This window comes from Miniopterus schreibersii (assembly GCF_964146895.1).
Source record: "Miniopterus schreibersii genome assembly, chromosome: 11".
Taxonomy (NCBI): domain Eukaryota; kingdom Metazoa; phylum Chordata; class Mammalia; order Chiroptera; family Miniopteridae; genus Miniopterus; species Miniopterus schreibersii.
Genome location: NC_138111.1, coordinates 2,128,639 through 2,153,122, shown reverse-complemented (window position 1 = coordinate 2,153,122; position 24,484 = coordinate 2,128,639). Strand labels below are relative to the sequence as shown.

Here is a 24,484-nt window from a genome sequence, read left to right as displayed (position 1 = left end):
GCCCCGGGCGGAAGCGGGAGGTCACCCCGCCACCCCGCGGGGATCAATCTCGGCGCTCCAGCGCCCCCGCCCCGCCACGCACACGCCGCGGGGCGGGGCGGGCCGGGCCCCAAAGACCTGACGTGCGCGCGGCCGAGTCCCCGTCTGGAGAAATTCATTCATTCGACCCGGATCCGCCGGGCGCGGGGACGGCGGCGGGGCGGGCGGGGCCGTGCGGGAGGCCACCGAGCGCGGCGGGGGGCGCCTCCCGGGCCGGGGCAAGGTGACCTCCACGCCCGGGGGAGGGAGCTGGGCGGTTGGGAAAGTGATCCAGGCCCAGAACACCTGGAGCAGGGCGGGAGGCCTGAGCGCAGGGGGACAGCTCTCCTTGCTCCGAGCTGGGAGCACCTCTCCCCAGGGCGCTGGGCCCTGGAACTTCAGCGGGGAGGTGACAGGGTCAGACCTGCGCCCCCGCCTCTCTGGCCTGCGCGTGGCGGGAGTTGAGGCCAGGCCGGTGGCCAGGACCCGCCTGGATGGAGAGCGGCGAGAGGGCTGGGGAGGTGTGGCAAGGGAAGGAGTCACCCACCCGCGATGGCAGCGCTTTGGGACTTGCCCCCGCCCCGGCTTCACCGCTTTTCTCTCCTGGGCAGCGATCACAGACGTCGGGGCTTTATCCCTGGTGTCCTCGGTGTCTCCTCCCCTGGAGTATGAGCCCCCTGAGCCAGGGCTTCTCGGCCTCCAACACCCTAGAAGGCACCTGACTTGCAGCGGCCTCTCCACAAACCTCGCAAAGAAGAAATGGCCGAGCGGGGGTCTTGGGGGCCGTCGGAGCCTTTGAGGATGAGGCAGGGCTGAGGTTTGGGCAGGGTCTCTCTTTCTCCCCGCTTTGGCAAGGTGTTCAGACCTCAGGGGGTTCAGGAAGCACAGAGGAGATGGGGAGACCGAGACCACCCCCCCTTACCTCCAAACATGCTCCGCTCCAGCTTTTGCCCAGGGCCCAGGAGGCCTTCAGAGGAGGGAGTCCCTGCTGTCCTGCCACAGCTCATTCTATACACGAAGTGGGAGGGCGAGGACCCCAGGAGCTGGGGCTGGGCCACAGCTGGAGGGACCTGGTTTCCACTTGGGAACAGGGTTTCCCAACTGTGAGGACACTGCCTCAGAGTGGACAGCAGTAAGGGACCCGCAGTGAGGGGCTCCGAGTTGGCAGGACTGGCCTGAGCATCCTTCCTGGGAGGAGGGGGAGCCTACGTGGGGACCTGGCCAGGGTGACAGTGACAATGGTAGCATTAAAGGCCTGTAGAAACCCAGGTGCTCCTGAGTATTTCTTGCCCACGCCCATGTGCCCGGAGCTGCCATGACCAATGTGGTCCATGCCCTTGGAGCGCTCACAAACCCACCCCCTCCCCCGTGGCCTGCCTCACAGTGGTCCCAAGATCACACCGGGGACAAACTACACAAGGGGAACAGAGAGGGCACTGGGGGACCATGCACAGAAACACCTGTTGGGGGGGAGTCAGGGAGGTTCTCAGGGGCTGCCGTGGAGTTTACAGTTTACCCAGGGGAGAGTGATGTAACAATAAACAAAATGCAGGAGTAAATATATAATGTCAGAGGTGAAAACATCAGAATAAGGCGGGGGCCCGGCCGCTGTGGCTCAGTGGTTGAGTGACCCATGCACCAAGAGGTTAGAGGTCACCAGTTCTATTCCCAGTTGGGGCACATGCCCAGGGTTCAGGCTCAGTCCCCAGTAGGGGGCGTGCAGGAGGGGGGGTCCATCGATGTTTCCCTCATCGATGTTTCCATCTCTGTCTTCCTCTCTCTTCCTCTCTCTCTAAAAATCAATTTAAAATATCTTTAAAATTTTTGGAAAAAAAAGACAAGGGATGTAGAAGGAGGGTAGAGTAGGCTGCTAGGGATGAGGCGGGGAGGGAGCTGGCCCGGGTAGAGGAGGAGGGGGTCCCGCAGACCCCCCTGCATGGAGCACAAGGCCCTGAGGCCCAGCCTTAGCCCTGGTCCTGCCCCTCTTGCGCCCTGCAGCTTCTGGGAAACCACTTCCCTGCTCCTGGGGAGAGGCTTATAAGGATCTAAAATGCTTTGCGCAAGCACTTGACGGAGTTAATAGCTTTAGCCCATTAAGAACTGTACGCTCATAATGAAAAGATGAGAGCCCGCAATAGAAGGCAAGTGCCAGCCTTGGCTGGTTTGGCTCAGTGGTTAGAGCATCTGCCCACAGACTGAAGGGTCCTGGGTGCGATTCCAGCCAGGGGCACGTACTTCGGTTGCAGGCTCGATCCCCGGCCTGGTCAGGGCGCATGTGGGAGGCAACCAATCGATGTGTCTCTCTGACATCGATGTTTCTCTCTCTCTCTCTCTCTCTCTCTCTCTCCCTTCCACTTTCTCTGAAGAACAATGGAAAAAATATCCTCAAGTGAGGATTTTAAAAAAAAGCAAGTGCCAGCCCTGGTCCCCAGGAGAGACGTCCCTTACAAATCAGAGAAACACAAAACAAATTGGAAAAAAATTACAAAGTTAATGCTCATACCCAGGATGGGCAAAGGGGCGAGGAAATGGGCACCCAGGCACTGGCAGGCAGGGTGCTGCCGGTACAGCCCTTCTGGAGTACCTACCGCTTGGCAATAAGCACCCATCCTCTCTGACTCGGCCGTCCCACTTCTAGGAAATCAGCCTAAGCCAACAATTAGAGATGAGATCCATGCAAATGTCAAGGCTCCGCGAGGCTCCCGCAGCAGCATTGAAACAAAAAGTGGAAGCGACCTACATATGGGAAATGAGGGATTAGGCCGTGGCTCCGGGGCAACCGCGTCCTACAGCCGAGCTAAATGACAGCGGGGCTGGAAACCAAGTCACAGGGCACAGGCCTGTGCACAGCAGGGGAGCTCACAGAGCGGTTCAGTCCTACAGAATCATCCCAACTGTGTGTGTGGGGGGAGGGGGGGTCTGCCTGTATCACTGTGTATTTTAATTCAATCGTTTTTAAGCATGTTTTTTTCTCCAATTTAAAAAGATTGTGAAAAATATAGACTCCAGCCCTAGCCAGTTTGGCTCAGTGGTTAGAGTGTCAACAGCCCTGGGAACTGAAGGGTCCCGATTGGATTCCAGTCAAGGGCACCTGCCTCGGTTGCAGGTTCGATCCCTGGTCCCGGTTCTGGCACGTGTGGGAGGCAGCCAATTGATGCGTCTCTCTCACATCGATGTTTCTGTCTCTCCCCCCCACCCCTCCACTCTCTCTGAAAAGCAATGGAAAAGATATCCTCCAGTAAGAATTTAATCCAGTGCCTCCTGAAGGAAAGCCAGTCGCTGTGGTATCCATGCCCCGTGGGAAGACGGGCTCCCTGGCCCAGTGCTTTCGGGGAATATCGCCTATGACAACCACTTTCTCCAAGAGCCACAGCGCCAATTTCTGTTTATGCAAAGGCCCTGAGAAGTCGTGCAAGAAAGGAGCCTGTTTTAAGTATGTATTTTCCACACTTATTTGGCATTGCACTTTTTTCCCCTTAACTCCAGTTAGCATTTGAAGAACCAGTGTCCTGCGGAAGAAACACCCACAAGGACCCAGGTCGTGGTTCTAAAGCCCCACCCCCTCCCCTGCGAGGACCGATGTAGAGCAGTGGAGACAGCATTTCCTCCAGGGAAGGGGGACAACCTGAACCCCGATGAGGGTTCACGGAGGCAGGTGAGGCAGCTGGCCCTTAGTAAGTATATTCACGGGGGTGGGCGTCGCTGGAGAGGCCCACCCAGCGAGCAGCCCCTTCGCTGACGCAGGTGTCCCGCAGGCCTGGCCCAGCTCCCGAGCTGGGGAACCGTGCCCTGGGGGCAGCTCGACTGGTGGCCCTGTCCCCACAACACGCTTCATCGGCTGCCCTGTGCAGTGGGTGCTGGGGTGTCGGGAGGAATCCGGGGCCAGCATGGGCTCGGCTGGAGCCTGGACCCCACTGCGTAGCCAGTGGTCCCTTAGGAAGACCTCTCTGGTCCTTCCCACCCATCTGGCCCACCGGGTGGCAGGCTGCCTCATTCACCCAAGTAAATTACTCCCCACGCAGGGCAAATGGCAACAGCAAGACAGGGCTGGTAGGACCAGGAGCTGGTCACCCGTCCACATCAGAGCTCCCCGCCCTCGCTGGGCCCTCTGGCCAGCCTTGTCCCCTAGGGGTCGGTGGAAGCCGCTCATCGCTCCCTCCCTGCCGAGGGAAGCGGGGCGGAAAGAGCGGTTAGCACAGGCCCTGGAGCGGGACTGCACGCGCTGGTCGTGTGGTCTCAGGTATGTTACTTAAACTCCTTAAGCCTCAGTTTCCTTATCTGGAAAGTGGGCATAGAAAAAATAGCACCTAATCCCACAGGGTCCTGATGAGAACTGAGTGAGGTGATGTAGGTAAAATACCACTACTCAGTAAACATTGGCTGTTATTATCAGTGAATAATATGTCTTTGTTTTTAACCCTCACGTGAGGGTATTTTCTCCATTGCTTTTCAGAGAGAGTGGAAGGAAGGAGGAGAGACAGAGAGAGAAACGTCGATGTGAGAGACGCATGGATTGGTTGCCTCCGGCATGAGCCTCGACCCGGGGCTGGGGATTGAACCTGCAGCCCAGGTACATGCCCTTGACTGGAATCGAACCCAATACCCTTCAGTCTGAGGGCCGACGCTCTAACCACTGAGCCAAACCGTCCAGGGCTATTTGTCTTAAATCATAATTATCGTTCTTGACAAAGGAACAAAGAAATCGTTTACTTAAATTTCTGTGTGAAGGACCCTAAGCCAGGAGTCTGAGCCCCGTCCTGGCTGTGGGGCCTGGGGTCAGGCGTGTGCCCCCCCCCCGTGCCTTGGTGGTTTCCTCCCTCACTGGTGAGTCGGGCTCCCGGGGCCCTGGGGTGCCTGCTGCCTCGCAGGGCTGTTGAGGGCCCTGACGCGGGGCTCCCCACCGGCCGTGGGGGTGCGGCTGTTACACGGAGCAGCTGAGCAGCGGGTTTGTGAATGAGAAACAGGTGCGGGCCCATCTGGCCGGGACCAGGCCTCGCTGGCGGTTCCCTCTGCACCCTGGGAGCGAGCAGGGATATCCTGCGCTAGGAGTCCATGACCACCACGCTGCACAGCCACGGCGAATGTGTCCTGGTCCCCAGAGCCCCTCGCTGCCCTGCCCGTGAGCTTGGGGACACACGCCGCCTTGAACCCCACCTTCCTCAGTGACGCTGTCGGTGGGGTCCCAGGTGAGGCTCTTCTCTGGAGTGGGCAATGGGCCGTGGCCTCTGCTATCCAGCTGGGGACACAGTGAGCTGAGCTCAGCGCCCCCCACGGGCAAAGGGCAAAGGGCAAAGGGCAAAGGGCAAAGGGCGCCGGCCTGTGATTTCCAGCCCCACTAAAGTTATTGTCTGGGTCTAGGGAGGGTCAGGAAATCCTCGCTCGCCCCTGAGCCAGCTGCAGCAAAGGGGTATTTATCAGGGCAGGGGACAAGCCAGACACCAGGGGTAAGGACAGTGAACGCGCTGCTCAGGGGACTCGAGGAGCATCTGGAGGGTCCTGACCCACGAATTCCAGGACGGGCTCTTCTGGCAGAGACAGGAAACGTGTCTTCAGGCTGCACGGACCCGGCCCCTTCCTCCCTCTCCTAGCCCTTGGCTCAGTTCAGGCCTGGGGAGACTGTCTGATGGTCATGCTGGGGTCTCGGGACCACACAGATGAGGGTGGGCAGGCAGCTTGCCGGCCAGTTCCTCCAAGGCTGCTCCCAGTGGAGGAGGGGGAGTCTCTCCCCCTCAAAAAGTGGGTGCTTTTTCCAGAAGAAGGGGGAATGGATGTTGGGGAAGGAACAAAATCCAGTAAACACCCAGACCCTGCCTCCCTGGGCAGTTTCTGTTTCTGCAGACACCTCCCCTGGGCCTCCTGCCCAGCCAGGGTCTCTCACGCCCTGCAGCTCCCATGCCCGCCCGCCAGGTGAGCCTGAGCCCAGTTCTGGGAGAGGATCTGATTGGCCCACAGGACTCAGATGTCTGCCCTGGTCCAATCAGTCCTGGCCAATAGGGGTGAGGTCACATAGCTTCTGAGGTCCACCTTCAGGGAAGGGGGGCTGGACACCCCAAATACCAGTGACCACAGAATTCGAGGATCCTCACAGCTGGAGCCAGTACTTTGAAGATCACTAGTGTGCTCCTCTCCCGGGGTCGGGGGAGAACTGACGGAGCTCCTTATGAGGGGACAATGCTGTGTCCCTCGGCTTCTGCCAGGCTCTGCCAAGGTGAAGCTCAGACGCTCTCAGGGCAGGCCCAGCCCTGGAGCCCAACACCACCCGGGGGGCCAGGGAGCTGCTCACCTCCTGGCGAGATGCCTGTGGGCTTCCCAGCCAGGCCCAGTCTCCTCTTACCAGGGAGGCCAGAGCCAGAGCCAGGATACGGACTTCCCTGGGCAGATCCACGGGACAGCTCCTAGGAGCCCCTGCTGGCCTCCAGGCCTGGCCCGGCTCGGCTCTCCCGGTCATCTCTGAGCCAACCCAGGGCCCCTGAGGACAGGACTGGGACCAGAGAGGCAGACCGTGTTAGTGAGGCTCAGGACTGCGTATTCGGAGGTGGAGCTCTCTCTGGAAGTCTCTTTCCTGGACTCCCAGCCCCCATCTCCCCGGGGGCTTCATTTGTAAAAGAAGGGCCTCTGCTCGCTCTGGCTCTGAAACACGCTACAGCTAGGCCGCCTCTCCCAGCCAGTTAAAGATGGGCTGGGGGCAGGGGAGGAGAGGAGAGGGGAGCATCCCACCCCCATATCCCTCCCTACAGCATGGGCCCCAGTGGGCAGCAGCTTCCCAGGTTGGAGGCGGGAACCTTGGCCTCCCTTACTTCCCACCCAGCCAGCCGCTCCTGCTCCTGTGACTCTCCCCAGCTCCCCATGAAGGAACCCAGCCAACCCCGAGCTGACTGCAGGGCCCTGGCGGCCACGGTGCCCCTTCGAGGGAAGGGAGGTGTAGCTTTTGGCTCCTCCTAAATGGGCTGGGGCTTGGGGGGCCCTGAGGGCCAGTCCTTGCCAACCTGTCTCTGAAGGCGGGGAGGCCCTGTGACACGGCCCTGAGCTGCCCGAGCAGCCCTGGGTTTCCCCTGCTTTGCTGTGTGGCCGAGTCCCTCCCAGCAGGCCCCCGGGGAGCCTAAGTACAGCCTTGTTAATATTCTGAGTCACCGGCAGGCGCGGGAGCCGCTGGATGCGCCCGCCAGGCGTGTTCACAAGCACCTGCAGAGAACTCATTACATGGAGGTAAAACGTGGTTGAAAATCAATGAGGCCACCTGCGGATGGTTTTATGCGGCCTGGGCAGCAAAGAGGCGGCTGCAGGAGCCCTGGGGAATCCTAGGTGTGGCAAGTGGGCTTTTTCTCAAAAACAACAAGATGGCCCGGCTGGCCTGGCTCAGTGGTTGAGCATCGACCTATGAACCAGGAGGTCACAGTTCCATCCCGGTCGGGGCACATGCCTGGGTTGCGGGCTCGATGTTTCTCTCTCTTCCTCTCTCTGAAATAAATGAAAATATATGCAAAACAAAACAAGATCAATGTCGCCCCAGCTCAGCCCTTACTTCCAGTCAAACCCTACAGCGTCCGTCAGGTGGAGAGGACTCGGCCCCGGGACAGCACCCCTGAGCCCAGGTCTGCCCCTGCTGTGTGGCTCTGGGCAGATGGGTTGCCTGGGAGAGACGCTCTAATAGGGGCATTGCAATGGGCGCCCTCTTGTGCTCTCGATGTTGGGTCTGGTCAGGGCATCCCCTCCTGACAGGCTGCTGGAATCACACCTGGCTGTGTGCCCTCAGGACACCGATGATGAATGACTGTCATTAGCAGAGCCTGGAGCAGGACGCTTCCTATAAATCATCTCCTCCCCTCCCGTGACAGCCCTGCCTCCGCCTCTGCTACCTACCCCCTTCTCATATTTTCCCAGGAGCCTCTGGGACCCTCCAGGGAGACTGGAAAGGCCCCTCGGGGCCCCCCGACACCTTGTGCATCCCTTCTGTCTGAGGGTTTGTCTGTGGACACACTGTGTAGTAGCAGAAAACCTGACCTAGACTGGCTAGAGCGAAAGGGGAACTTGCTGACTTGTGTAACCCGGGACTCCGGCAGTATCTGCCTTCAGGCAAGGCTCGATCCAGGCGTCCAGGCCGTGGGAGGATCTGGGTTTCCTCCCTCCATTTTTGGCTCTGCTTTCTCGGGGTGTTGGGGCTGCTCTGCAACTCAGCTGCCGGCAGCAGCTCAGGGCTTCCCACTGGTGTTCACATCTTGCTGAAGGTGACCCACTTCCTCCCCACTCACACCTTGCCAACCGAGAGGCCACACCACGTCTCATTGGCCCAGCCAGCCTGAGGGGTCATGTGTCTATTCTTGAACCAATCAGTGTGGGGGTGGGGAGACAAGGGATAGGCTGGGAGTGTGGGGTCAGTCTCCCCCAGACTGAAGGCCGGGCCCCAGCTGACAGGGAGCAGCGATGTAACCCAGGTGAGGGGTAGGTAGGGAGGCCGGCCTGGAAATGGTCATGGGAAGAGAGAAGCGGGTGGACTGGGGCCAAGGACAGGGATGGGATGGGGGAGAGGAAGGCTGCTGGGAGGCTAATTGGCTGGTGCCCAACGGAGGGGGCACCACGTCAGGGGAGCCGAAGGTGAGCATCTAGAAAGAGGAGTCCTCCGGGGTCACAAGTTGCTGAGGACATGGCAGAGAGTAACCAAGCCCCAGGAGGTGGCGGGTGACTGGCCAGGGGAAGCCAGACTGCCGCGAGTTGGGGGTACCGGAAATAAAGGAGCCGGCCCGAGAGGTGCGGCCTGCCAGTGGGGAGGGGGCTGCTGCTCGGCCTAGAGACATTTGCGTTTTTTGGTTTTATTTTTTAAAAACTGATTTGGAGAGAGACGGGGAGTGGGAGAGAAACATTGATGTGAGAGAGAAAGATCGGTGGGCTGCCTCCTGCACGCCCCCTACTGGCGATCGAGCCCGCAACCCGAGCGCGTGCCCTGACTGGGAAGGGGACCGGCGGCCCTTCGGTGCCCGGGACGCTCAACTCACCGAGCCACACCAGCCAGGGCAGGTTTTATGTTTTTCTTTTAATGGGAAAAACTTGAACAGGCTTTATTGCTGATGGGAAGGGGCGAGTTAAAATGGAAAGGGGGAGAGGAGGAGGGAAGTGGAGGCAATGCTCAGCTCTTCCCCACGGCCGCCGCTCCCCACAGGGCACCCCGGCATTGTTCTCGCACCCCGGGGCGTGGCCCTGCCAACACCAGCGTGCCCAGGGCCACTCGGCCCCCGACGGGGGCCTGGCTCAGAGTGCGACGCCCGTTCTAAGCACACAGCGTTGAGTCTGCCGAGGAGCCGCCGTCTCAGGCCCTGCGGGTGCCCCCACGAGCAGGTTCCTCGTCCTGACGGCCAGCGGTCCCTTGCAAAGTGCGCACGAGCAGGCTGTGAGGCACAGCCCGAGCGGTTACTGACGCTGAGACCCAGCCCACACACTGCAGAGGCGGCTTCTCTCCATGCCGGAGGAGGGAGGCCGGTGCTCAGGGGCTCCCAGGGGCTCCCAGATTGGCCCACCGGGCCTGCGGCTCTGCAGGGAGGGCAGGATGGACGTGGGGCCCGCCAGGCAGTCTACGGGGTGAGGTCAGCACTGTCCCACTCCTCTGCCCAGCCTCACTGTCACGTAGCCTGCAGCCCGAGGGAGTGCACAGCTATCAGTCTGCCCACCTGACAGGTTCCTGGTGAAGGACAGGACGCCCAAGGCAGCCGCCACAGGGAAGGAGTCCACGTGGGTGCTGGGAGGATTGACGAGGACCCTGGGGAGGCGGCCGGGTGCTCTGGCATGGCACACGTGGGCCAGATGCCCGCTGCTGACTCCACCGGCTCAGCCTTCTCACTAAAGAAGCCGGAAGGCGAGTGAGCTGTGGTCAAGCTCCCAGGCCTGGCCGTCCTAAGGTCAAGCCCAGGTCCCGGGCAGGCGCAGCTCCATGGCCTCAAGCTCGTGGTTGGGCAGCCCCGACGCTGCACCTCTCACTGATCAAGGGGAGCCCCTGCCTCCGCTCCCTCACCCGATCCCTCCGCCTGCAATTCCCCCAGGCGGGCCGGGAGCCAGGGCGGAGTCCCGCTGAAGGACTGGGCCAGGCAGAGAAGGAAGCGGGTTAGCGGTGCAACTTCCCGGGCCCGCGGGGGGCCTACTGCACCAGACGCGGGCAGCTCCAGGGCACGGCTGCCTGCTCGGGCTTGAGCTGCACTGGATGAGGTGGCCCCCGGGCCCCCCATGCCTGTCTCAGCTGTGCCCTCCCGGAGCCGCCCCAGTGTCCCTCGTGCTGCAGTCTGGCTTGACTGCTGGCTCCCCTCTCACAGGCTTCCTTCCCCCCTGGTGATGCGAGGCCTCGGGATGGGAATGGGTGTGGTGAGGCTCGCCACTGACGGGAACCCAGGCCCCGAGTCTGAACCTCTGCTAGGGGAGCCAGGGTCACTCCGACATTAAAAACACATAGCAGTGACCAGGCCCGACCTGATCCCCAACAAGGTCGGAATCTGGACACCTATCAGCTGGCTGACCTGGGTGGGTGGGTGTGTCTCACAAGCTTCTCTGGGCCCCAGTGTCTGTAGTTTCAGGGCTGGGGTTTTGGAGGGATCCACAGCAACCGTGAGAACCAGTCCCACCGTGCGAGGCTCCAGGAGAGCGAGCCACCCTGCGGCGCGGAGGGCAAGCAGTGGCCGTGGGAGACTTGCAAGGCGTGGCTCTCACTGAGAAGGGCCCCACACGGGAAGTGTACGGGTGATGTACATGTCCCGTGTCTATTATGGCGGAGGCTACAGATTGCATGTGCATTTGCCAAAACCCAACCCGCCGCACACTTAGCAAGGGTGCACTGTAATGTATACAGGTTATACCTCGATTGAAAACATTCCTAATAAAATAACAGGTTTGGGATTGGATGACTTCTAGAACTACTGAGTCTAAACCCAGGGTTTTTCTGACTCTATGTGGCTATCTCGTGGCGCTATGATGACCGCGGGCAGGGGCGTGCCTGCCAGCCCGTCCCCGTGTGGGCACCTCAGGTGGCAGCATACGCAGGGCCCAGTTCAGAAGGGCCTCCCTGCCCCCGGCGCAGGCAGGATGTCCGTGAACCACAGCGGATCTCGGTCTGTTCCAAAACACAGCCTCCGGGTGGGAGTCCCGTTTGAGTTTCACCAGCAGCTGCTGCACACCTGAGGCCCACGGAACTTCTCTGGTTGTCAGTGGGAGCAGGTGGGAGGCAGTTAACTAATTTAATGAACAAAAATCACAAAGGAAAAAATTACGAGAGGGAGGTGGAGACGGCAGCCGGGAGGCAGTGACTCCCTGGATCACAAACATTCGTTTCCACCACAGAATCTTTATTTTACATGTTTGCACCACAGCGAGAAGCCATCCCAAACCGCACCCTGCGCAAAAGCCCCACCCGCCACACTTACATAAACGCTCTCCGAGGATCGTCACGGTGAAAAACACGGAAAGCTCCTGCGCCCCTCACCTGAGAGCACAGTATGCAGACACCGTCTCCCCCGGACGGCACGTTGCTGGGTTAGCTGTGTCTGGCTGCTTTTGCGGTCACATGACCAGGCAAATACAATTTATGGTCTGTCCACGCTCCTGGGCGTCTAGCACCTCCTGTGTGGACAGGACCTGGGGCTCCTTTGGTTAACAAGCATCTTAAGTGCCTCGGAGGCTGACCCCTGTCCCTGTGTGATCCGGCTGCCAATGTAACGCCTCACACTTGCCTCAGAAGCAGCTGTCTTGGGAGTGGGTTATTTTTTCTATTTTGCCTGGACATTTGCTGACTTTGCCCAGAACTCCTCCTCCTCTAAGGGCCTGGCTGCAGACTTCCTGCCACCAGAATGCACCAGGCCCCTGGTGTGACACGGCTCCATCCTTGCCCTGGCACCTCCGTGCCCCCTGCAGTGGCTTCCTTCGCACAACGTCTCGGGATGCAGGCCTCATGTGTGAGCATTGAGCCACGGAAAACTGTATGTACTTTTCACGCATAAACCGTGGAGAGCGCAGGCGAGTGCCCAGCTACCAGACGACCCTGGGGAGTTTGCAGGGTACTTGGCTCGCCCATCAGTAGCTACATTCAGGTGGTGACAAGTACTGGGCTCAATGCAGGTGGATCCCTTTTAAAGACTCCCTGCCAAGAGCCCTGGAGAAACCGAGCCCCGGGAATGTGTGTGAGAACCCTGGGTGTGCTCCACATGAATGCCTCTGTGACACACCAGGAGGTGTCGTCAGTCTAACTCCTTCAGCGGGAAGCCACTGATTTAGGGAGTCCTAAAGGGGGAAGCAGCAGGCAGGCCACGGGCGCCTGGCCTCTGCGCGTCCTGCACGGGGCCGGGTGGGTGTGGAGTGGGGTGGGTGGAGTGGGCAGCAAGCAGCATGAGGGGCTCTGTTCTGCAGGAAGCGTGGAGCAGGGCCAACAGCCCCCTCAGACCGATGGTCCCCGCCAGACGCCGCTGGTCGTTAAAGCAGACCTCTTTACACTCGTCCTGGTCAGTAAGGACAGGGTCCTTGCGGCAGGCTCTTAGGTGCTAAGACATACACTGTAACGCAGGGAAGAGCATCACATACGGTCCAAAGCAATCACACACGCATTAGTGAGTCCTCTCGGCAGAGTTCTCCTTGGCTTAGAAAACGCATCCTGCCAGAGCTGCCAGGAAATGCTGCAATGCACCAGCCTTACCCGCATTCCGACGGCTGGCCAAGCCTGCGTGGAATCAATAGATGTGGGCGTGGGGGGGAAAGAAGGGGGGAGGAGGAGATGGGGGAAGAGGGGGAGGAGGGGCGCAGGCTGTGGAAAGAGCAGGGATCCTGATGAGATCATAATGGGAGGAGGAAATCCCGTCACGACAGTCACATGGAGTGGGCCTGTGCGCCCGGGTGCTGCCTTGGCTGGCTGGACAGAGCCGGGTGGGGAGGGGGAGACCCTGGCGGTTTTACTTGAGTGGTTTCCTGGGAGAGGTGACCCGACTCGGCTATGGCTACAGCTACGACCTGAGGAAGCACCTTCTGCACCGGAGCAACCTCTCCTTCTGCAGGAAGGCCCACAGCTCCCCGGCGTCTCGCCAGCTCATGCTCAGCCGTGAAATGCTTGCTGCTGAAATGTCAAAGCCTGAGGCCAGGCACCAGGCTGCTGGAGCCTGTGGCCACTGCTAGGAGCCAGGACTGACAGATCAGTGATTGTTCTTGTGAGCCAAGAGGTAATTTTCTATACGACACGGACTTTACTGAAGGAGAACAGAGCCCCCACTTCCTGCAATGCCACAGCCAGCAGGGCCTCCCGTCCATGGCAGGTTTCAGAGGGAGCCTGGACATTCGCGTGGGCAGAGATGGGGTCGGAGCAGGGAGTGAAGCAGTAAATACTGAGGGCTCTAGGGTAGGCACCTGTCTTCCCTGCCCAGCTTGGGGTGTGGGGAGGGCTGGACCCCCTAAGCGCCACAGCCCCTGAGCCCACGGGGACCAGGATGGAACTCAGGCTGAAGGGGCTGGGAGGTGGTGAAAGCTGTGCTTGGGACCCCGGTCAGTAAGTCAGTCATCTTGACCCAACAGTATGCTGATCACAACTATAAGGTGACAGACGGACAATGGTGGGGAGAGGGACTGGGGAGGGGGAAGAAAGGGGGGGGAACAGGTCATTGGGGAGAAAAAGGGACATCTGTAATACTTTAAACAAAAATAAGAATTTAAACAAAAACAAAAACAACTATAAGGTGACAGAGAAAGAGAAGGAATTTTACAGAACAGGACAGAGAGACTAGGGAATTCTATAAACTTAACTAGCAGCTGTCTTCCCGATCGCGGCCGGCGTTCTGATGTTTCCTGACCCCTGGCCAGGATACAGGCAGGCGAGCTGCCGGTGGAGGCTGTGTAGCCCGCTTCCAAACCACCACCACGCCCACCTGTGCCTTCCTGCTCCAAAGGGTCGGCCCTGGGAAGGCGCAGCCATGCAGGTGCTGGGAGAGCCCAGCTCCTGGAGGTAGGTGTGGGAAGCCAGCCCTCAGGGGCAGGGCAAGGGGCAGAAGCCAGTGTGGGCTTGGCTTGGCTCGGAGTGCAGGGCTCGCCACACACGGTCTTGCCTCCCTCACTCCTGCCGGCACTTGATTCCTCGCTCCCTCCGTGGAGACCCTCTAGGAGGGAGGTTTCATCACACTCTGGTTCTAGCCAAGAAGTCTAAGACTGAGTCAAGAACACTGCTTGCAGGACAAACAGCAGTGTCTCCCCCGAGGGAAGCACCCTGGGGGGGGGGGGGGGGGCTGAGACACATTTCTGCAGGTGGGACTGTTGGGGCACAGGAAAATCGAAGCTTTAAAAAGATCCCCATCTCCCTGCAACATCCTGCCCTGTCGTGTAGCTCCAAGTTAGAGAGAGAGAGAGAGGGAGAGAGAAAGGTCCCTTAGATGAATCCTCAGGCTGTGCTTCCCTGGTCCTGGGATGGGGAGACATGTGCACCTTCTGAGACCTGCGGAGGGGCGGCAGCAATGGCTGGGAGGGCACTGCCCCCACCGCCGGGGGAGCCAGGACCAGGTCTCCATGGAGGTCTGGTGGGCACAGCGCAGAGGCCAATGAAAGTGCATAGTGGAGTTCTCTTGCCTCCGCTCGGCCAGCTCAGGAGCGGGAATGCACAGCAGAGGGAAACAACTGTTCCTAAGGAAAAACTTTAGGCCCCCAAATCCAGATACTGAGCGCCACCCCTAAACCTCGTGGTTTATGACTGGCCTTCCATGCCAGAGGTAGGAAAGCCACCGCCAAGGACCATCACCGTCCACACGCCAGGAGGCTGCCACACCTGGGCACCCGAGCACTGGGAAGCCTTCCTGCCCTGGCCACGCTCGGTCTCCTGCCTCAGGTCCAGGGACCAGAGCCACAGCGGGAAGTGATCACGAAGCCTCTACACCCTCAGCCTCCGTGACCCTCTGAGCTGGTCCCATGATTGAACGGCTCAGCTGCAGTGCTGGGCACTGTGGGCAGCGCCCCGTGCTCATCCCCAATCTCAGTCTGTAGGGGAACCTTGGAGCTCCTGTGATGGACCCCACCCGCCCGGGTAAACGGTTACCACTCATCATCACACACATCCTGGGACACAGACTGGGACATGCTCAGATCCCATCTGCTTACAGGGAAGCCTGGTGATGACAACCCGCTTGCACCTCAGTATGTGCCTCAGCACCACCTCTTCTGACCCCAGCTGCTCCTGGAGTCAAATTCCTTCCCATTTCCCCCCGTATTCCAATCACACGAAACAAATACAAACTGTGAGAGGAGGGGGACCAGGAGATGTGCTGCTCTGGATGATCAAGGAAACCCTACAGAATGCTTTTTGAACTAAAAATATATTTCTGCCCATCCTTTAGGCAACACAGAATACTGTTCAATCAGAACACCACTTCCACCTGCCAGGCTGGTCGTGCCCCAGGGCTGGGCTGATGGTGACATCACAGCCCTTGGACACAGCCCCTTTGGAAAGACTACCGGGGCTCCTAGAGCTGTCGGCTCCAGTTCCTTTCTGGACCCCGGATAAAGGTCTGAGGCCACATTTCGGGACAGGAGTCTGAGGCAGGCTCAACTGCTAAGTTAGGTTTTGACTCTGTTTCCCCAAATAACCTGATTTCATTTGTTTTAGTCTCCAAAAGCTGCAATGACCCTCTCCCTTCCCGACAGACAGAGAGCCCTCACCTCCTCCCCACCCAGCATTCCTTTAGCTGTGCCACACAGTGGGGGTCACACTGCATGGACCCTAAGAGCTCCCAATTAAAAAAATCTATGTATAAACCAAAACAAAGCCTTCCTTTTATTCGTCTCCTTGCTGTACCCCTCCGCAGTGCCCCCTTGGAGGAGAACCCAGCGCGTATGACCAGCCATAGGTCCAGTTTTCGTGAGAGTAAAAAATCAGGCCCCCGTGGCACTGTGTTCCCAGCCATGTGCTCTGTGGTGCCGCTGTCGGGAGGTGCCGCCGGCTCTCGCTCACCAATAGGACTGTTAATAAATTAAGTTCTCTGCCGGGCCAGCCTCAGGTGCTCCGTCACGCGGCGCACTCCCAGTCGCCCTGGGGCTCCACCGAGCCGTTGGTCACCCTCTTGACCTTCTTCATGTTCTCCATCACGCCCGAGGTCGTCACGCTGCACAGGAAACAATGAGGAACACGTCAGTGGTCGGGAAGGCCACCATCACCAGCACCGTACCCGGAGTCGGAACTGGGCTCGACTCTGACTGCTCCTGGCGGCTGTGTAGCTTGGCCAGGCCACCTGAGGTCTCCATGCTCCATGACAGTAACTACCTCTGCTTCCCAGGCTATCGTGAGGGGAATGAGATTCTCCAAAGCACCCAAGCAACCTGCAGCGGCTGTCATGACCACCGTCACCACTAGCCCCGGCCACGCCCTCCAAGGGTCTCATGCTGTGGCCATGTCCTCCAGTTATGGTCATGGGACCATCCCTGAGTTACAGTTAGCATGCTGAAAAGAAAGCTAGCCCCACACTGACATTCCCGACACCCAGACGCACTGGAGCACACCTGACCTGGGACAGAGCACAGGTGGGGGGCAGCTCCAGTGAACAATCAGCAGCTGGGGACACAGGCACAGGCTTCTGGAGCCGCCCAGATCGCAGCGACCACGGCTCACCTCACAGATGGGACAGTGAGGTCCTGCGGGGAGAGTCCTGCCCTGCTTGCCTCTGCTCTCACCTTCTCTGCCCAACTAACTCCCTCGTGTCCCAGCAGGTGACATGCCCTTCTGTGGCTCCGGGCACGCCTGGACTGAAGCATTGTCTACGCTCTGCCCCACTGTCCCTGCAGCAGACTGGGCTTCCTGAAGGCAGGGTTTCTGCTCTGGCTGGTGCTCCACAGCTGCCATAGGGCACAAGGCCAGCTGGCCTCTGGCTGCCCAGCCCAGCGCCCGATCCAGCAGAAGCTGTCCTGCCTGGTTTGCCCCCACCAGCTGTTCCATGTGCAGCCTCTGTCATGGGAGAGCCCACATCACTACCACAGGATGGTGCCCACCCAGCCCCTGAGACTGTGACCAGAGCACTCTCGCCCTGTGACAGGTGTGAAAAGAGAGAGCCCGAGGACAAGCCAACCTTCCCAAGTCTTGTCAGAATAAAGAACACACTCTGTAGCCTCCACAGACTGGGGGTCTGCCTGTCCACGCCCTCTCCCTTCCCTCCTCTGACAACCACAGACCCTCTTGCTAAAATGGTTACCCTACCACCAAATACTGTCAGAGAGAAACAAACACTGAAACAGAGTTTTGCCCCAAGAAAATACCTTCCCAATGCATCCACACTTCTAGACTGATGGCTGACGGACAGGATGTGGGGACAGGAGCTCCCGCGTGGCTGTCGAGAACGTCAACCGGTACAGCCACGTGGGAGCACAGTCCAGCCAAGCAGAAGATGCCAGGGGCCAGCCATTCGGCTCCCAGCTGCCCGCTCCAGAGAAGCCCTGCGGCAACGTGTATGGCACAAGCAAGGGTCCCCGGTAGGGATGGACAAATACCCCGGGTCTCAGGTGACTTCCTAACACTGCTCTTACTAGACTCACTCTCGTTTGTGTCTCTTCAACCACAGTCACTCGCTTAAGTTCTGCAGCTTCCAGAAGAGGCACAAGTGATAAGTCTCCTGCTCTCTCTCCACCATCTATAAACAGGTGTTTCTGCCTCTGCACAGGGAGGTGCTGTCTGGAGCCCCAGCAGGATCTGCCTTCTGCTTACTGTTCCCACAGTGGAGCTGGCACCGGGAGCTGGCCCGTGCCAGCCCAGCAGCTGAGGCTCCACCTTTGAATTGGGAAAAATCAGAAGGCTGCCGTCGCTGAAGGCAGTGCACTGGAAACTCAGCCTCGGGTTAATCATCGGACAATGGACCTGGCCCATCACAGTACATCCATTAACAAGCAAAATATTCTCAATCGCCATTCACTTCTCTAGCAAGTAACTGCCCTTCCCCAGAAGACAGGTCCCTAGTCGCTCACCCTGAGACTCAGAGGCCCGTTAACCTCAGATACGGGCGTCACTGTGCCGGCCATGAAGAGCCGCTTGTTACGATGACAGAGAACGCCTGACCATAACCAGGAGACGTACAGGCGATTTGGATGATCAGATTCTCAGATACAGGTTTCCCAGTGGCAGGGGCCCAGTAGGAAGAGGGCCTGCCCGACCTCAGCAGTGAATAGGCCCAGCATACCCCAAGTTCTCGCCACCAGGGTTACCGGGATCAGTGTCCACTTCCTTCTGCTAAACATAGAGGCCCCGCCTCTGGAGCAACAAAATGTGGAGAGGCTGCTCCCGTCCACACAGTGCCCCTAGTCAGTAAAGGTGAGGGGGGAGAAGAGATTTCTTACACGGATTCCATTTCCAGGTCGTCGTCTTCCTGAGAAAGCTGCAGGTAGGGGTTGTCTGAGGCGGGGCGGAACTTGTACCCGGTGAGCACAAAGAACACCAGCGTGGCCATTTCCTCCAGGAGCTGCAGATCGAAAACACCCAACAGAGGGATGAGCAACCTGTACTCCAGAGAGCAGTGGCACTAAACAAGGGGCCCCCCCACCCCGGGCAATGCCCCACTCCACGGCCACTCCTCCAGCACCAGAGCTCATGGCTAGACAGCATCTTCTTCACTAGCTGCACGGAGGCCTCGCCAGGAATTTCTGCCGGGAGATGACACTGAAGCCTCTTGCTATACCTGGAGTCTCCACTGCCGGATTTTAAGGGTCATTATACACCCACTTCCTACAGCACCTGACGCATCAAGTGAGCCCTTGAAGGGAAGTCTCCCAACCACTTGGTGGCCCACCCTACCCTCAAGGTTAACCTAGTCCCAGGGCACTGCAAACAGGCTCTACACTGAAATGATGATAGTGGGCAAAGAAGGGGAGGTCTGGGCTCTAAGCTCCTCTAAGCCCTGGAACTGACAGAGAAGACCTGTCTCGTCTGGGCTTTAATCACACAGAGCAAACCTTACTCTCTGCCTGAGGCTCTTCAAAAGACTTTTCAGATCGAACTCTAAAATCAATAATGCAATACTTGCAGATTTCTCATGTGACCCAGCAGCTCTCCTGAACATAATCATAATCACAGACCAGAAGAGACAGAGGCCTTACTGGGCACAGCCAGGTAAGCTGTGACAACCTTCAGCTGTAGCCTCAGACTGTCCCCAGACATCAATTCCTGGCCCTGGCCCTGCCCCTGGCCCTGGCCCTGGCCCCGGCCCCGGAGAGCATACCTGGTAGAGCCACTTCCACTGGAAGGGCACAGCGAATTTGAGGAAAAATGCAATGATCCTGGTGAAGTATATGTAACATACGATCTACATGGAGAGGAGAGAAACCAGAAGTCAACACAGAAATTTGGCACCACTTTCTTCCAACAACTTGCTTTCCAATGAACCACAAAACAGGAAACAGAATTACCCAAAGAAAAGCATCAGACACTTATCGGGTTAATAATAAATCCTGCAGACAGTGGGCTCCTCCACTGGTCACACTGAAGGAGTTTCTTCCTGCCCTCTAGGTGACCACAGTATTGGTCACACCACTCCCCGGGGGGGACAGACGTGCAGCATGGCTGTCTGACTCCTGAGGAGCCCCCCACCCTCCACAGACAGCCAACTGACTTCAACCCCCTCAGGGAACTACTCTCACTCCCAGTTAGAGGAATGCTTTCCAGTAGTGGCACCAGCTAAGCCACACCGGGAAGCACTGCTTCCAGGCTCCGCAGCAGATTCTGGGACATCTGAGGTCCACACAGCACAGGACCAATAACACTAAGTCCTCTAGTGAGAGAAGGTCCACCCAATGACCGCTCAGCATGGCTGCTCATTGGGACCAGGAGAAAATGTCTAAAGGGGCAGTCAGTGTCAAAACCACAAAACTGTAGTTCGATTCCCAGTCAGGGCACATGCCCGGTTGCAGGCTCGATCCCCAGTAGGGGGCGTGCAGGAGGCAGCTGATCAATGACTCTCTCTCATCGTTGATATTTCTCTCTCTCTCTGTCTTTCCCTTCCTCTCTCTGAAATTAAAAAAAACAACAAAAAACTTAAAAAAATACCAAGCAGGTACTGCTTTTCTGAGTAGGTAGAGCCAAATTTAAAACTAGACTTTAAGAAGAAGGCACCAGACATTTAATTCCCCATAGCCAGGAACACAGATTGGTCCGTGGAGTGAACCCACTCAGCTGGGCAGCACCCATCTCCTGCTCTCACCCATCCTCTGCGAGCCCATGTGCTCTACTCCTATTTACAGGTTTAGGATTTTTTACTCACCAAGACGTAATAATGTCTGAAAAGTTTCAGTTTTGCTAAGTTAATAGCAGCTAGGGAGAAGAACAAATAAAGGCTCATTAACTTTTCTCACTTGCAAGGCACCCACCCTCACAGTCAAGGGGCCGAGTCTAACGAAACAGCAAAGAGCACTGCCCAGGGGCACGGCTGTACTCTGTACTCCTGGAAATGCAACTGCTGGGCCAGATCCCTCCCGTCCCCCCCACACAAGTCACCCGGAGAGTCGGGGAGCTGTGGGACAGCAGGAAGGGTTCCAGTTCCAGTGCAGGTGCAAACCGGCATGTTTCCCCAGTCCTGGGTTCAGTAGCTTCAAACTGGCCACCCGGGGGGCACGCCAACACCACAGAAACCAGCAGCCACTGCAGATCAGGATCTCCCCCCACCCTGCCAAAGACGTCGTTAAACACTTCAGCTCTGCCACTGTGGCTGACTGGGCTGCACCCCAACGAGGACCAGTCTTGGGGGGTCCCTGAACCATCTGGGGGAACCTCCCACTAGTTCAGGGTGTAGATTCAATGAACAGTGGTGCAGCTTGCAAATTTAAACTTCACTTAGATTGCACCAAGTGCCTGTAGCAAGCCTTTTAAATACAACCTCCCCGGCTGTGTCCTACCTTCCTGCTGGCTCAAGGTCAGGGAGCTGGACTGCTAACTTCCTGCCACCGCCTATGGCCATGAAATATTGATGACCACAGAGGGCAGTGGCTCCCTCCCCAACGAGCAGGCCTTTCATTCATCACAAACCTTCCAGCAGGAGGCAAATTAATTTTGCTTAATAGCATTCAATTACTGGTTCCATTAGGAACGGGCCTGTGGGCGGTGGAGGCTCAACTGCCCCCCCCCGCCTCCCCATTAGTGGGGACAGTCAAGCTTGGGACTCCAAAGGAAATTCCCGGAATCCTAACTGATCTTCAAGGCGAACAGCAGCGTCGGGCTCTCTCCTAAGAAGCCCAAAGCATCAATGAGGAGATCAGCAGCTCCCTCCCGGACACTAACTCCAGGCCGAGACGCTGACCCCCACCAGCCTGCACTGGACGCGCGTGCAGCAGCGCCAGGCGGCCTGAGCAAGGCGGGCGGACCGGCCAAGGCTCTCATCGGGCAGTCCCCCCAGCAGGCTATGATTTTTTAGATTAAATCTCTGGTTCTCGGCCGTGTTTCATTCACTCCGACTCCGGGCCAGGCCCCAGGTGCAGGAGTGACCGAGGCAGCGCGGCTGTCGGCCCAGGGTTGGCTGCCACCCCTCAGGAAAGAGCCACCAAACCCTGAGCTGTACACTCAATACCAAGTGCACAGAGTACCTGGGGAGCATGTGACATGAACAGGTAGGCGTCCTAACCCAGGACGGGAGAGGACTCACGGGGACAGGTGTGAAAACCGAGACGTGTGGGATAACTAAGTTTCCACCGACGTAAAGCTCCCTCCCCTCACTGGCAGGAACGCGTGTTCCTTCTGTTCAGTGGGGAGAGAGCGTGGTGAGACCAGGTGGAGAAATGCTCAGGAAGCGCAGGTGCGAAGGCTCAGACGGCAGCCAGCGCCCAGCACCGCGCCCAGCGCCGCGCGGGAGGAGAGCGGCTCCGTGCAGCTGGAGGCGAGAGGCTGGAGGAATGTGGGAAGCAAGCCAGCTGGCCTCCTTGCTGATGCCAGGGCCCCAGAGAGCCTCAGAAGGGTCTGAAGCAGGGCAGTGCCTTGGGCACATCTACATTTTAGGACACTCTCTGGGGAAAGGAGAGAACCAAAATAAAAGCCTGATTGAGGTCGGAACCCTTGGATTTGTGAGGTCCCTCTAGAAGGTGGTGAGGGATTTCTCAGGAACAGCAGGGGATGGGCAGGGCAGTAAGCCAGGCTGATCCCACCCTGCTGCTTGGCCAGGGCGATGGAAGGTCAAGGCGATGAAGCTCAGGACCAGAGAGAATTCTTTAGCTGAAGCCTGATGGGTCCCTTGCCTGTCCCAGGGAAGGAGAGCAGGGGTGGGGACGGGGAGGGTTGACTGAGAGAAAGCAGAGGTGTTCCCACAATGTGGGTAGTGAGAGGAGGGAGCGGAATGCGCGGTCCTAACATCTCCCTGGTGTCACTCGCATCACCAGGTCACCTGCAGGATGACTGAGACTGCACAGCAAGGCAGCCATGAGCTCCTCCAGCAACGCGCCTGGGCACCCACATCCCGCACCCAGAGGAGTCATCAGCACAGGCACCAATGTCATGCCATCCCGGACACCAGCTAGGACTGACCAACGGACCCTGGGGACAACCAGTGATGTCTTTAAGAAATGCAGCCACAACAAGCAGAGCTCAAAGTTGTTTCCCAAACCCACCAGTCGTGACAGACAACATGGGTCCAGCCACGTGCAAGACAGCTGCCTATGAGACTGCTGGTCATGGGATCAGGCTCCCAGGTCCCACATGGGTGTTCTAGTCACAGCTGAGGCAGTGGAGGTAGGGAGGAAGCTTACTTATTGCAGTGAGAAACAGGAGTGGGTAACACTGCAGGCCCTGCACACCTGAACATCTGGGGTTCAAATTCCAACCCTGCTGCTTCCTGGCTGTGTGACCTCAGGTAAGCCTCCTAATCTCTCTGAGTCTGTTTCTTCATCTGTTAACAAGGATCGCAGCACCTCCCACTGGGGTTGCTAGGGCGGCACACAGTAAGCACCTGACGAACGGCTGATGTCACAGTGTCAGGACAATATGAGGACTACATCGCATTAACCAAATACCGAATGTGGCACGTCCTGTGTTACAGGGGCCACCACCTCTGGCACAAACCCAGCCTCTAGCAGTAAATCAGAACAAGCGGTGGCCTAGGGACCGCCACAGCCTGGGCTCTCCAGGACACAGGGCTGCAGTGTGCCCAGGACAGATGAGTCAGCCGCTACACCGGGGGGACGGCTCTGGGACGGGAAACTTCACCAGCAGAGCTACAAGCAGGAACCCAGCAGGAAGCAGCCTGCAATCCCAAGCCTCCTGTCTTCTTCCAAAAAAGCTTTTCCTGACGTTAAGAAGGCTGACAGCGTGCTGTTCGCTGGCCCACAGTGTGCTGGCCCCAGGGAATAGAAAGCTCACCAAGTCCGGGCCGGCTATTTCTGACCCCACCACGAGGAACAGCAAATATGGTAAAAGAATGGGCATGGTGAGAAGAAAATGCCTCGGACAGGAGCCAGGAACCCACATTCCAGTCCCTGCATCACCAGGGCTCAGGGTGCCGCAGCCTGGCCGGGTCCTTCTCGGCCCCTTCGGAGATTTTCTTCAGGGCAACGCTTCCTGACCGGGTAAGCACCAGAATTCCCCAGAGCTCCACTCAGCATGGACGCCGGGCAGCCCCTGGTCTATGGACTTGGGCCTGGCTAAGAGGATTCTGGAAAACCTCCCAGGGAATGGGGCGGAGGGGAAGCATGCACACCCACTTCAGGAGCTCCTACAGGCTGACCTGCTGCTGTGGGATCCCTGTTTTTCCCATTACCCTCAGAAAAATGGCCAGGACCCTGGGTTTTGGCACAAGCTTTTTACTGACAAGAACGGAACAAGTGCCCACTGAGGCAGAAAGTGCCAGCCCTCTCAAACGCTTAGCAAGCCTGGACTCTCTCTGACCAGCAGCAAGGGGAGGTGCTGCCCCTCCCCAGACAGCCCCTTTCCTCTTGAAAGCAAAGAGAAGCTAAGCAGGCCGGGGAGAGGACACACTGCCCTGCCCCCAGCTCTGCAGCACACTCCCTGGAGGTGCTGGAACTGCGGCAACAAGGAGAGCGGCTGGTCCTCACCATCCACCGAGTGCTAACCACGGGCCAGGCCCGGGCTGGTCGCCACCAGGCCTCATCCCGTGTGACCCGCACAGCAGCCTCTCAGAGGGAGGACACTATTTCCTCCGCTTCACGGTGGACGGCCCTGGGCCTGGAGGAGGTTAGTAAATTACCAAGGCCCCAGAGCCAGTAAGTGGGGAAGCCAGCAGTCAAACCAAGTCCAACTCCCTCCAAGGACCAAGCTCTCGATGCCCACACTGCGCTAAGAGGAAGGCAATTCACAGCTTTATAATCCACCAGCCGCCCAGGGAGACGCAATCATGGCTCACAATGCCCAGCAATGCCCGGGAGCCACCAGTGATCCTTCTTGAGGAGTAAATCCTAACTGATTTATGGGACACAGAGCAAAGGCTCACAGCCGCCACTTAGAGGGTAAAAAATTTCCAAAACAATCCTTCCCTGGTGTGAGGAAAGCCTCAAGGCTTAAAAACATCCC

The 24,484-nt window shown here is 58.3% G+C and overlaps 1 protein-coding gene across 1 annotated transcript in view; it reads right to left on the bottom strand.

Annotated features, from left to right (window-relative positions):
- Positions 1–15,756: 15,756 nt before the first annotated feature.
- GPR107 (G protein-coupled receptor 107) overlaps positions 15,757–24,484 on the bottom strand; it is a 47,587-nt gene continuing 38,859 nt past the window's right edge. The window contains exons 15-18 of the mRNA XM_081150601.1: positions 20,241–20,290; positions 19,203–19,286; positions 18,325–18,446; positions 15,757–16,109 (exon numbers count right to left, since the gene is read on the bottom strand). Coding sequence (XP_081006727.1) covers positions 16,013–16,109; positions 18,325–18,446; positions 19,203–19,286; positions 20,241–20,290 — 353 coding nt within the window. The 3' untranslated portion in view covers positions 15,757–16,012. The remainder of the gene's footprint in view (positions 16,110–18,324; positions 18,447–19,202; positions 19,287–20,240; positions 20,291–24,484) is intronic.